This window comes from Anser cygnoides, chromosome 5 (assembly GCF_040182565.1).
Source record: "Anser cygnoides isolate HZ-2024a breed goose chromosome 5, Taihu_goose_T2T_genome, whole genome shotgun sequence".
In the NCBI taxonomy this organism is placed as follows: domain Eukaryota; kingdom Metazoa; phylum Chordata; class Aves; order Anseriformes; family Anatidae; genus Anser; species Anser cygnoides.
The window spans coordinates 2807471-2821231 of NC_089877.1; the positions used below are offsets into that span (position 1 = coordinate 2807471).

Genomic DNA, 13761 nt, shown 5'->3' on the forward strand with positions numbered 1-13761 from the left:
TAATTTTGCTGTTTTTAAAAATCAATAATTTGAAAAAAACTTAGAGGTGAATATAAATATTTGGTATGTCCATTTTTGCTAAAATGTACAAGTTGTCATCATCCTTAACATCCTTACTTCTTCATGTTAAGATTCTGCCCCTTTTTCTTGATTCTGTTCATATAATTTTATAATTTTGATTCCAGAACAGTCACTCAAACTTTCACTCAAATTTAATTATGTGTATGAAAATGGTAGTAAAATTATTTTCAGAAATTTTTCAGTTTCCCAGAATATCATCTGTACACATCTCTCAGGCTATGCAGTTCAAGATAGGAAAGCAGTGTTTCTTGATTTACAAGATAACGTTATGAAAATACATACAAGAAATGTCCTAATAAAATGTGTAGCTGTCCTGAAAGAATTTTGATGCATGTGCAACACAGTAGTTCTTGATGTCTTTCAACTTGCAGGCACCTAGAAAATTTCAGTAGTGTTTTTTTGTACGCCGGCATAGTAAATTTATCCTTTGACAATAAGCTGCCATTTGATATTTATCTTTTGCTGTACGTTAAATCTACTCTAAACGGCTACAGTTGATAATCACTAATGTAGCACTTGATACATCTTTAAAGCATTGGTATAAATATTTTATTGGCCCTAATTTAGGGTAAACTGCATAACAGTCTTGTGGCCTCAGTACTATGAGTGGTATGCATCTTCTAAAACTATTTGTTTTTCACTGTTTATCAAAAACCATGCTAGCCGGCCTTGATATGCTAACTTGAGGCCTAGCCTGGCTGGTACAGATAAAGCACATGCTTTCATGCACAGTAATCCAGTTCTGATTTCCTGTCCGTTCAGTGCCTATCCATGATCAGTTGTTCCCATTTACTGATGCAGGTGAGATGCCGTTTAATGCATTTGAAAAAAAAAAAGGAAAAAAATTAATATTTAATTTTTGATTTAGCTTGAGTCCGTTAAGTGAAAGCTTGATATCCAAGACTAGAAATCATTCAGTTGTTCTCTGTCCTGTCACTTGCAGTTTCTTGATAAAGAAGGAATGATATTCACTGTTTTGGTGCCATTTCATTTTAATGAAGTTAGACTTTCTCGTCTCCAGACCCTGCCTGCAGCCCTGAGAGCCCTAAAAGGAAAGGCAGCTCGGCACTGTCTCACACAGGAATTAAGCCTGCACGTTAAACAAAATCGAGCAATTCTGGACCATCAGCAGTTTGACTACATAGTACGAATGATGAACTGTGCTTTGCAGGTACAATATGCGAGGTTTTGTTCTTTGGTTTTCTTTTTGTTAGTATGATAATCAAAAAATTGTTTACAGTGATGTGGACAAAATAATTGAATTATGGGGCTGTGTACTACAGTGTTGTAGCAGATACTACCTGACAGTGCATTTAAGACATTTTCTAGTTCAAACGATAAAGGACAAAATGCAAAGGTCTGTACAGATCTGCCTATATGAAAAACAGAGAGAAAACTGTTTCCATTATTAATAATTTAGATATAATCAGTTCGGTATCAGTTAAGTATTGGAGTGATTTATAGTAATAGCTCTAAGTATAATTTTTTATGAATGGTGTTAGCTTTTCCAGGTCATTTTCATCTGAATTCCTAAAATGTGTAATACCCACAGCTCTGTTTAACAAAACATAAGTTTTTCTTCTTTGTCATCACAAGTGCAAACACATTTCTAGAAGAAAACATACTTTCTAATTCCATAATAGGTGGTGGTAGCACTGCTTTTCACTGTGTCATCTTAGTTTGCCAAAAACTCACTTTAGTTGGTGTTTGCGGTTCATCTACTGAGTTATTCTACAAATGAATTGCTATGTAATTTTGTGGTAAGTAAACATTAACCTGGTAGCAGTTAACTATAAGAGTAAAATATGTGGATGACTTGTTTTGACCTTCATTTGAATAATTGTTCTGATTTAGCTATATTTGTTGGCAATTCAATGCCACAAAATGCATTTTTTATAGATACCAGTGTTCAGTCTGATATCTGAGAATGCAGTAATTTTATGTATATTTATATTTATAATGTGATCACGCTTTGTTATAATTTGCCTCCTCTTGCCCCTATCTAAGTTAGTGTGTTAGGGATCTGAGCGAGACATCAAAATATTTTAACCCCACTCACCTCTAATCTTAAAAAAAAAAAAAAAAAAAAAAAAGAAAAAAAAAAGAAAAAAAGAAACTGCTAACATTATTTTGCAGCAGTGTGTTGACTCATATATTTAAAAAGGTGAGTGCTAAATACAGCTTACAGGAGTATAGAAATAAATTAACATTGACTGAGCAAATGCTACCTCAGGTCACTATCCAAGGCAAGTTTTGTTGTCTGTTGTATTTCTGGTTATTTACAGTAGATATTTTTCTACTATTTAGAACAATACGCAGCTTTGTGTGAGTAGTGGTATTCAGAGTCAAATTAGCTGCATGTTGCAGATGAAGATGTCAGTCAGCTGGCTAAAATTGCATGGCTTGTACCAGAATGCACGTTTTTGGCACAGCCATTGGCCTTTTCCAGGTTCTAAGTTTAAGTATAAAGTTAAAAGAAAAATAAAATTACCTGTGAAAGTGCATTTCTCTGCCCAGAATCATGACTAATGAAATATTGCACCTGCTCTGCATTCCAGAGTCAGAAATGTTACTTCAAATCAAAACCCATGATTTTCTAGATGTGCTACAGATTTTGGTCCTTCTCATGATTGTTCCTGGGGGAAAAAAAAGAAAAAATCCAGAGCGGTTTTCAGGCAAAAGGAAGGAAATACAAATCCACTTTATTTGTAGCATCATAGTACAAAACAGATAGCAGAGAAAAATGTTGAGTTGAGGAAATTTCCTTTACTGAGGAAAGAAATACTGACACCACCTCTTAAAGCAATAAAATCCGATTTTTCTGTTCAAGAAAAATTAATATTTTTTTCACAATGATTTGAAAGCCCAAGAAGGACCTTAATGCTCATAAAAATGATTTTTTTTGAAGTAATATGGAAATAAAATACAATGATTGTTATTTTTCTTAATAAAGGTAGAAAATATAACTCAAATCATGCAAAGGAAACAAATATATGGATTAAGGGGGCACAATTTTTACCCTTTTATTTCCCCAGTAGTATTTTTATATCTTTGAAATGTAAAATGGAAATTTCCATTTCTCAGTAGTAAGCTTAGCCAATATGAAAACATCTGAACTCCTGACACCGGGCAGCTAGTTAGAAACAAGTATTTTCAGTACATTTACTTTTATGACATGAAATCATTTATTAAGATAAAAGCATGATTTATAATTTGTCTATGTACTTCGTTCAACTCTATTATTTGGAACAATGTGTAAATTGTGACATTTTGGAGCTTCTCTGTATCAGTTAAAGACAAAAATACATTATCAAGAACTTCGTTAAGTTTGCTGCTGCTGCTTGCCATAGTGACATGAATTCTGTTAGCTGCACGTTGTAAGACCAGGCAACTTAAACAGTGTCCGTTAAAAGATACGGAAACTTAATGTAAGAAAGATGGTCTTAACTGAAGATGTATTCAACCTTTAGGGAAATATAGTGTTAATTATGATGGAATTTTGAGGGATAATGGATTACAGTGTTGCTTTAAGACCTCACAGACCTATTGGAATTGTAGAAACTGTGCCATCAAATGTCTTTTCATAGATTTTTCTGTTAATATTAGTGTTCCCATTGATTTTTCTAAGATAGGAACAGAAGTATTACTGTTGCCAGGAGGCATATATCAGCTGATACAAAAGCTATGGGGAGGGAAGGGCCCGTGGGATAGCTGGTAGGTTGGGCACAGCCCTGGCTCTCTACTGGTCATACTGTACGTGGTGGGTTGAACTGGGATGTGCATGCAGCAAGTCCCAGTGTGATGGTTTTCTCTGGGAAGTACCAGTCTCTCCTGGCTCACTTGCTCATGCAGATAGGAATTCTGATGCTCTCCAGCCACCAAACCTCTGCTACTGATAGTGTGATTTGTTGCTAACAATGTGTATTTCAAAGAGATACAGGTAGGCCTTTTCTGGAAGTGTCTTTTGACCAAGAAGCTGTGTTACTGGCATGTATAGCGTTCTTTGTCTTACTGGGAACAGTGCCATGTATTACAAAATCAGGAAGAGTGCATTCTTTATAGTTTATTGCAGATCTCTTCATTACTGTTAAGGTTTTCCTTGTTGTTTAGTTTGGTTATTTTTGTGCGTGTGTTTTTTTTTCTTTTAATAGAATGCACTCTTTTGTTTTACTTGAGTCCATAAAAATAAAGGTCAGATACTTTTTCAGAGCTTCTATATACTCTAATTTAGTAGATGAAAAGTGGTATATTAACACAATGCTGCTAATAATCCCACTGTGTATGTTGTTGCTAGTCTCCTTATAGCTGGTGTAATGAATCCGCTACCACAATTCTTGAAAATAGATGAAGGAAGAGGAATAAATGCTCATAGCATTGCTTCAAGTTATTTTAGTGAAAGGTGACTTAGGCTGTATTTCCCCAAGTATCTGATCTCTAGACATTTTGCAACTGGGAGGAGGGAAAGGAAGAGGTGTTTCACTGATTTCTCTAGAGATGACAAAACTTGGGCTTGACAGATCTCTGGCATTTGTCAGCTTGAGGCTCTCGGTCCAAGTGCAACATTCTTTTGGACTATTACTATAAAGCCTATTTACAGTTTGAAAGAAATGGGCAGGACCTCGCTGCAAATTTTTAATAGGCCTATGATATATGGAACAGTACAATAGAATTTCATAAATTATTTTGCCTCATTTAGCAGGCATGCAGTTGCATGTCAAACCATATGGTAGACTTTAGATAGCTTTACAAATACAGTTAAGGTAAGACTTGATGCAATAGGTCAATACTGAAGTGAAAAATATGCTTTACTGGTCTCTATTCTTGTCCAGGAAGTAGTGACAATCTACTGTTGCTGAAATGCAAATGTAAGAAATATTTCTGACCATTCTTAGTAGTACAAGAATCAAAATGACATGGAGATTGTATAGCTAATTGTTTAAAGCAGATATCTTCTGATGAGGTCAATTAAATCACCAGTTAGTTGCTTTTTTCTCTCCTGCGAGTAGTCATTGGCCACTTGCTAAAAACTTTCTTTTCATTCCCTGAGTAAGAATTCTTCCCCTGACAGATCATATACTCTGCAAAAAGTCTCTGCAAAAAGTCTCTGCAAAAGACTCTGCAGCCTGTACTACAGCAGTGGTTAGTATCTGTTATAGAAAATTAGAGGAATTATGTTCTGTTCCATATGTTATATAGCTTAATTACTTTTAAGCCATCTACAGTGTTGTGAAAACTCAATGTATTGATTGGCAATTTATTCATACAGATGGCACTGTAATGTGAAATTATTTCTCTAGACATTGTTTCCATGGTGTTTGTTTTCTGCTACTGAGGCAACCTCCAGAATAATTTAGAATTATGTGTAAATTCCTAGTTCTTTCTCTTTAATTTTCTCTAGTGAAAAGATTTTCTCTAGCATGTTAGAAACGACTGCCAATACTTGACTTTTTTCAGCTAAAAAGGCTATTTATTATCAGAGGAATGCTTTTTCTAAGTAATTATGTTTACAGCAACACATTTTATATTTAATATTAATTAAGAAATAATGACTAAAAAAAAATGTCAAGGTTGAATTTGCATACCTCTCCATTAATTAGTCACAAATCATCGACATGACTTGTCCAGACTTTCAATTGTCTCTCTGTTTTTCTTCTGGCAGTAGCAAATGAACTTTGTATTTTGAAACATAGCAGCACTTAGTCTGATAAAATGTCAGTAAAGGCAAAAAGGAGGCCTGAAGATTCTCCCATTGTATAGGGGGAGGGTACTTGATAATCACAACTAATAATTTTTGTGTTTAAAAATAAATTCTAAACAATTTGCATAGAATACTGAACAATAACAATAAGCTTTGGTAAAAACAAAAATGTTTTGGCAGAAAAATTCTCTTCAGATAATTAGTGCAGGACTATGAGCTAGCTTCCTTTGGTAGTTGGAACAGATAAAACTTTTCATTTAAAATCTCCAAAACTAAGATGATGTAATTTAACATTTCCTGTGTAAGATGTTGGACAGTAATACTGCCTAGCTGCACATTAATGCAAATATGTGTCAAATCGGAAAACACCTGTGCCCAGGACATCTGAAATACTTAATCTAAATGTGTTTAAAGTGGAAATAAATTACATGAAACTGAATAATATATAAATACTTCCAAAATTATTGTTATTAGGTGTAGGAAAGGGATGTTGTCTTCTAATGATGTGATTTAATCTGGCAACCTACACAATCATCAATACTGTTTTAGGTCCTGATTTGCTCTGGTGTTGCATCTGTGTGAATATACATCTCTTGTACTAGTGTAACTGAGGGAATATCTTTAATAGTAGACAAATTGTTCATAATTTTAACACTTCAGATAGTATCTAATAAATTACTAAGGCTTTCGATAGTGGTAATAGGCAGAGATTTAAAGGACTACTCTTAAGTTTTTCCCCATATTTGTCTTTGAAATACAGTATTCTGAGTACTCTAAAAGCATACTTAGAGTTTACAGTATAAAAAACAAAGGCAGGAAGTCATACTAGCAACCAGGGCAAAATTAAAATTTTAACCTGCATTAGGTTACACTACACATACATCTGGGGCAGCATCTTTTCTTTGACAATGGCCAAAAGCGGGTAAAAGATAGTATTGACAAATTTTCTTTCTGGAATTTCTCTTATGACCCTTCAGTATTGCTTTGGTATAATATGGTCCTCTTTCTAGCATTTACCATTCAGGCTATTGTGAAAGAAACTTTAATATACAAAATCAGAGTAATGGCATTCCATAAATATTAACTTTTTTTCTTATGTAAATAACATTGTCAGCAGATGAAGTTTAAAACTTGTCAGTCTCAGAATTCAGTTTTGCAAATACTGTCCAATAACAAGAAAGATTTTATTACTCCTGAGAGAAAATCAACCATGTGTGTGTCATATGATTCAAATTCTTGGCAATATAAAGGTTAAATGAACTAGCATTTCTCATATTTTATGTTGAAAACTACATTGCCAAACATCTTTCTTTTGGAGGGTTATAGTAGGTCTTTCTTCTTTCAAGACTTTATTTCATGGCCTGCCTTTTGTTACTCAGTTTGACTTGTGTTCCTGGAATCAGAGACTCTCAGAAATAATATTTGAGCAGCGGCAATATTAGAAAGTTTTTTAGGTATTTTGAAACAGAAAATTTGTCATGAAGAGAAATCATGGGAATTTAACAGCGCCACGCTTAATTCTATTAATTCATCAGTTCTTAACACCTTGATCTTGTTCATCCTGTTAGACATAGTCATGATACTATTTAAATGAAAGAAAGACCTTGCTTGGTCTTCAGTGTTTAAGGCTTGGACTTGAAGCTTCCAGATTTAATTCCATATCATACTGTAGATTTATTTCTTTATTTTTGTCACAAGAAGCTTGTCATACTGTTTCTCTGATCCATGTTTTCTCACCCCCAAAGAAGAAACAACAGTTTTTCTAATCCTGCTGATTTTTCAGAAGTCCACCTATACTGTTCTGGACTGCATAAAAGAAGCTGCTATTTCTGAGTCTTTCTGATGATGTCTTTTTCATAAGAAACTGCAAGGTACTTTAATATCATTGCACATGGCTGTACTGATAGCACTCACATAGTTTTTCTAGAAAAACAAAACAGTAAGTATATTGAAAAAGGCTGTATTGCTGATCAGTTCTTATTTTTCTTTTCTTTGCTCTGAGGAACATAATGTTATGTACTCATGTTATCTCGTGGGATGCCCACACAGTCAAGGCAAAATCAATTCATAGGTGTCTTTTTGCCAAATACAGAAAATACAGTTTCTTTCTTTGCAGGACTGTCCATGTATGCATTCATAAAGGAGGTACCTGTGTCCTACTTTCACTCAACATTGCAGTGTTTTTAGCTTTATTACTGCTGTTAGAAGACCAGTCTGCAGTTACCTCCTCTGCAGGGACCAAGGGAAATGACCACCTTGACACAGCAACGCCCATGACTATTCTGCAGGCCAGGACTCTCCCTGCAGAGCTGGCCCCATCCAAGTAATTCCTTTTTGTTTGGGCAGCAGTCTCTGGGGAGGGGCATCTGGCTGTTTCTGCATACGTGTATCCAGACAACCAAGGTGGTTGTCTCAAGCTGTGTTAAACTGCCTCTGCAGTTTAGTCGGGAATTTCTTTCTCTGATAACTGCACAGCAGAAACCCACAGCCTCTTTTCAGGCTGGCACTGGGCCAGCAGAGGGGTGTTCAGAGATGAGTTCCTGTGTGGCCAGGCACCTCCTAAATTGCTGTTTGCTTGGAGACTTCCAAGCCCTTGCTTCTGGAAAGCTAAAAGTAATTGCGACTTCTGCTCAGATTAGATTCTGTTACTATTGTGCAAGACCATTACTTAAAGAAAAAGAGGACGATTGGCAGTAATGAGAGTCCTATGATGTGCTGTCCATATATACCTATATATGCATATGTGTATATACAAATATATATTGGTGTGTGTGCATGCCTTCAATCTCTCTCCATCTCAGCTTCTCAACAAAATGTGTCGTAATATAAATACACACACACATACACACACACAAATATATATAAACTCGTTAGTAACAGAGAATTTAATCGTGAGTGTAGATGAATATGCATCTTGAACAGACACCTTAAGGACTCTGGTTACACAGAATCCTCCAGTTTTGCCCAGCCATCTTGTTAGTAATGTGAAAAGGGATGAAAAGCAGAAGAATAAAAATGTTATGGTGTCTGTCTTTTTGTTTATCCTTCTGCCATAGGTATAATTTGTTTTCTAGCCTGCCATAGAATCACAGAATCGTCTAGGTTGGAAGAGACCTCCAAGATCATCTAGTCGAACCTCTGACCTAACACTAACAAGACCTCCACTAAACCATATCACTAAGGGCTACATCTAAATGTCTTTTAAAGACCTCCAGGGATGGTGACTCAACCACCTCCCTGGGCAGTCCATTCCAATGCCTCACAACCCTTTCAGTAAAGAAGTTCTTCCTAACATCCAACCTAAACCTCCCCTGGTGCAACTTTAGCCCATTCCCCCTCGTCCTGTCACCAGGCACGTGGGAGAATATACCAACCCCCACCTCTCTACAGCCTCCTTTAAGGTACCTATAGAGAGCAATGAGGTCTCCCCTGAGCCTCCTCTTCTCCAGGCTGAACAACCCCAGCTCCCTCAGCCGCTCCTCGTAAGACTTGTTCTCCAGACCCCTCACCAGCTTGGTCGCCCTTCTCTGGACTCTCTCGAGCACCTCGATGTCCTTCTTGTAGCGAGGGGCCCAAAACTGAACACAGTACTCGAGGTGCGGCCTCACCAGAGCCGAGTACAGGGGGACAATCACCTCCTTAGACCTGCTGGCCACACTGCTTCTTATGCAAGCCAGGATGCTGTTGGCCTTCTTGGCCACCTGAGCACCCTGCTGGCTCATATTCAGCTGCCTATCAACCAATACTCCCAGGTCCTTCTCGGCCAGGCAGCTTTCCAACCACTCTTCTCCCAGCCTGTAGCGCTGCATGGGGTTGTTATGCCCCAGATGCAGGACCCGGCACTTGGCCTTGTTGAACTTCATACAGTTGACCTCAGCCCATCGGTCCAGCCTACCCAGATCCTCCTGCAGAGCCTTCCTTCCCTCGAGCAGATCGACACACGCACCTAGCTTGGTGTCATCTGCAAACTTACTGAGGGTGCACTCGATCCCCTCATCCAGGTCATCGATAAAGATATTAAAGAGGACCGGCCCCAGCACTGAGCCTTGGGGGACTCCGCTAGTAACCGGCCTCCAACTGGATTTGGCTCCATTCACTACAACTCTTTGGGCCCGGCCATCCAGCCAGTTTTTAACCCAACAAAGCGTACACCAGTCCAAGCCACGAGCAGCCAGTTTCTTGAGGAGAATGTTGTGGGAAACGGTGTCAAAAGCCTTACTGAGGTCAAGGTAGACCACATCCACAGCCTTCCCCTCATGCACCAAGTGCGTCATTTGGTCATAGAAGGAGATCAGGTTGGTCAAGCAGGACCTGCCTTTCATAAACCCATGCTGACTGGGCCTGATCGCCTGCTTGCCCTGCAAGTGCCACGTGATGACATTCAAGATAATCTGCTCCATGAGCTTCCCTGCCACTGAGGTCAAGCTAACAGGCCTATAGTTCCCCGGGTCTACCCTCCGGCCCTTCTTGTAGATGGGCGTCACGTTTTCTAGCCGCCAGTTGACTGGGACCTCCCCTGGTAGCCAGGACTGCCGATAAATGATGGAAAGGGGCTTGGCCAGCTCCTCCGCCAGTTCGCTCAGTACCCTCGGGTGGATCCCATCCGGCCCCATCGACTTGCGTACATCCAAGTGCTGTAGCAGGTCGCCAACCATTTCCTCGTGGATAGTGAGGGCCACATCCTGTTCCCCATCCCCTTCCACCAGCTCAGGGTACCAGGTATCCAGAGAACAAGTGGTCTTGCCGCTAAAGACTGAGGCAAAGAAGGCATTGAGCACCTCAGCCTTTTCATCATCTTTTGTAACTAAGTTTCCCCCTGCATCCAGTAAAGGATGGAGATTCTCCTTAGTGCTCCTTTTTGTGTTGATGTATTTGTAAAAACGTTTTTTGTTATCTTTAATGGCAGTAGCCAGATTGAGTTCCAGATGAGCTTTGGCCTTTCTAATTTTGTCCCTGCACAGCCTCGCAACATCCTTATAGTCCTCTTGAGTAGCCCGCCCTCTTTTCCAAAGATTATAAACCCTCCTTTTTCTCCTAAGCTCAAGCCACAACTCTCTGTTCAGCCAGGCCGGTCTAGTTCCGCGTCGGCTCGTCTTTGGGCACGTGAGGACAGACCGCTCCTGAGCCATTAAGACTTCCTTCTTGAAGAGTGCCCTCTTGAAGTGTTCCTGGACTCCTTTGCCCTTCAGAACCTCCTCCCAAGGGACTCTGCCAACCAGTGTCCTGAACAGGACATCTGTGGGATCCCATCTGTGGGATTAGTGGTTATGTCTTCATTATAAGCAAATACCAGTGCAGTATTCAACCTCTTTTTCATTATTATTTTTTAAAGGGTCTCTGGGTAGTATTTTAGTACAAATATTACATGATAGTAGGGTGTTGTTGTTTACATAAGAATAAGCAAAAATGCGTGAGCAGAGGCAGCCCAGCTCCTCTGGTTGATTGCCAGCTCCCTGTGGGTCAGCTGGACTGGCCAGAACCAGCTGGAACCAGCCGGAACTGGTTGGAACTGGTTTTGACCAGCCCGGGGCACCTGCACCCTCAGTCAGTCCATGTGGTGCCTTCAGAGGCACAAGCGAAATTAAGGCCCTGAAGCAAAACAACAAGAAGAAGTATGTTAAGAGTTGTGAAGATCTTAAAGATGTTTCTAGCAGATCTTATGTGACATTTACATAGTAATGTAAGCATTTTGGAAAAAAATACAGGATATGGTATCCAAAGGGCAGACAGCTGGTCTGTGTCTGGGTTGCGTTGACTTCAGGCAGGTCATAGCTAGCTTGCAGATAACTAAAAATGTGATACCCTTTAAAAAGGGTATATGCCCTTTAAAATGGGGTACCCCTGAAGCAGCAGACCTCCAGACTCCGAAGGAGGGTGTCACAAAAGGTGGCCCCTTGTCAGGGTTGAGGAGAGGGCTACAACCCCACGCTGCCGGCCAGCTTTCTGGGACGTTGGTTTGCAGACAGGTCAGTGCTCCTCATGGGCGTCTGCTATCACTGGCCTTTCTTCAGGCCTCCAGTATTTAATGCAGGGCAAGCTTGCATGTGTTTGCTCACACATAGATATCTTATTGAAACCATGCAGCTTCTTGACGTGGTAGGCTCTAACCGCTCTTAAGTGTTCATTACTGTTAATTGCATCCTTGTGGTTGCCGCACATTTCTAATAACTCTTATGTTCTAAACATTTTTGGTTGTCTTGATGAAAAGCAGACGTGTGCATGTATGCTACTCACTGTTGTAAATAAAATAAGTCTGGTTTAGGAATTGTATTATACTGCTGTGTAGTTATTCTGTAGCCTGCCCATGAAAGAGGTGGACTGATGAAAGGTAGGTTTGTTTTTGTTTTGTTTTATTTTTTTTAAGGAAAAAAAAGTTTTTGATGTTGAAAGAAGTAGGCATTTTGCTAATAAAACAAGTTACGTGAAATCAGTGACTTCTGTTTTCACGAGTTTTATATTTAATGAAAATATGAAAAGAATTCATGGAAAATATTCTTATTTTAAATGTTATGTGTATATATAATTTGTATTTCAGTACATTGATATAATACAGTATAGATTTGTGTGTAACACTGTCGAGCATATGTATATGCACTTAATCAGTTTTTTGTCACTTTTTATACAATAAGTAACAAAATACAGAGTAGTATTGATGTACAGTACCCAGACACTGAACATACTTCTGTGGTGGCTGCCGATATGCATGTATGTATGTAGGTTTAGTTCGGTCTTTTGTTACTAAGATGAATGGCAAGAGTTTTTCTGTCTAACATAGTGTCTCACTCTGGGCTTCCCCACCTGCACATCGCCCTTCAAATAACTGTGAAAGTGAGGTGTATTAGAGGAGCTGAAAGAGAATGCTTTCCTGCTCTGCCAGCAAGGTGTGTTCTCCCTTGATTATTGGTAGTGCTCAACTTACCAGAAGAAACATGCCATATAGAAGACTGGTTTGTTATTCCTCTGAGGAACTTTTTGAAGTTGTTTCTTTTAAAATGGTTTCTTTCTCAGGAATTTGCATCAAAAATGCCAGTGTGCTGTAAGATGATCATCTTATTTTTCACATACATCATTTCTAAACCAGAACATTGAAATATATTAGGAGTCTTCTAATCATTTGGTTCCTCTGATGTTTGTATAACCTTTGGTTTAAACAATTGAAATCTTGGCTGCTTGTATTCAAAAACTGAAGTGTGATGTTGAGATAAATACCATAAAATACAGCAGAGTTCTGGATTTTGTCAATATTTGATGTAAACTTTCACAAATGCATTAATATAACGAGCATAAAGTGACGAACGTATGTGGCGTTTAAGAATGATATTTTTAAGGAAACAGGCATCAGAAGAAAAAAAATCATTACAATAATAGACATACCTCTACTGTTACATGAACAACATGTGTACAAAGTTTTAAGAACAAAAATACAAAAGATACAAACAAAAGAATATGTGACATTCTACAGAAATTGTAAAAAAAAATAAATAAATCTGGCACTTGTTGACATAAATTTTTATTATTATAGCCCAGATTTATGACTTGCATGAATCATTTTTTAGGATGCATGGGAGAATACTATGTAAACAAGCTGTGGTGAAGATTACTTTTTGTATTTCCCCACCATAAGCAGTCTATAGTAGACTGTCAAATCATACTAGTCTATACTAGACTAGTCAAATCATACTAGATCACCTCTTACTTTTTTTGTAATAATAACACACTAAAAATCAACCTTGATTATGAGGGATGCCATGGTTTTTAACATTTATTCTTTAGAAAGAAATCTTTCCTATCTTAAAATATTCTGTCTACCTTTGAACCTTAGGCCTCTGAGTTTTATGTTCGATGCTTCCTTTGACAATACCGATGATTTTAATTCTCAACAAATCTTCATTTTTCTGTGTACACATCTAACACCTTATACTTCTAATACATTAATGTAATTCCTAATGTTATATGTTTTTTCCTATACTTTTAAGTCTTCC

At 38.2% G+C, this 13761-nt stretch overlaps 1 protein-coding gene across 10 annotated transcripts in view; it reads left to right on the forward strand.

Moving 5' to 3' along the window:
- Positions 1 to 13761, forward strand: part of SBF2 (SET binding factor 2) — a 300617-nt gene that overhangs the window by 198839 nt on the left and 88017 nt on the right. For all 10 annotated transcript variants that reach the window (XM_048070135.2, XM_048070140.2, XM_048070143.2 and 7 more), the window contains one exon: positions 1103 to 1252. In XM_048070135.2, the coding sequence (XP_047926092.2) occupies positions 1103 to 1252 (150 nt within the window). The remainder of the gene's footprint in view (positions 1 to 1102; positions 1253 to 13761) is intronic.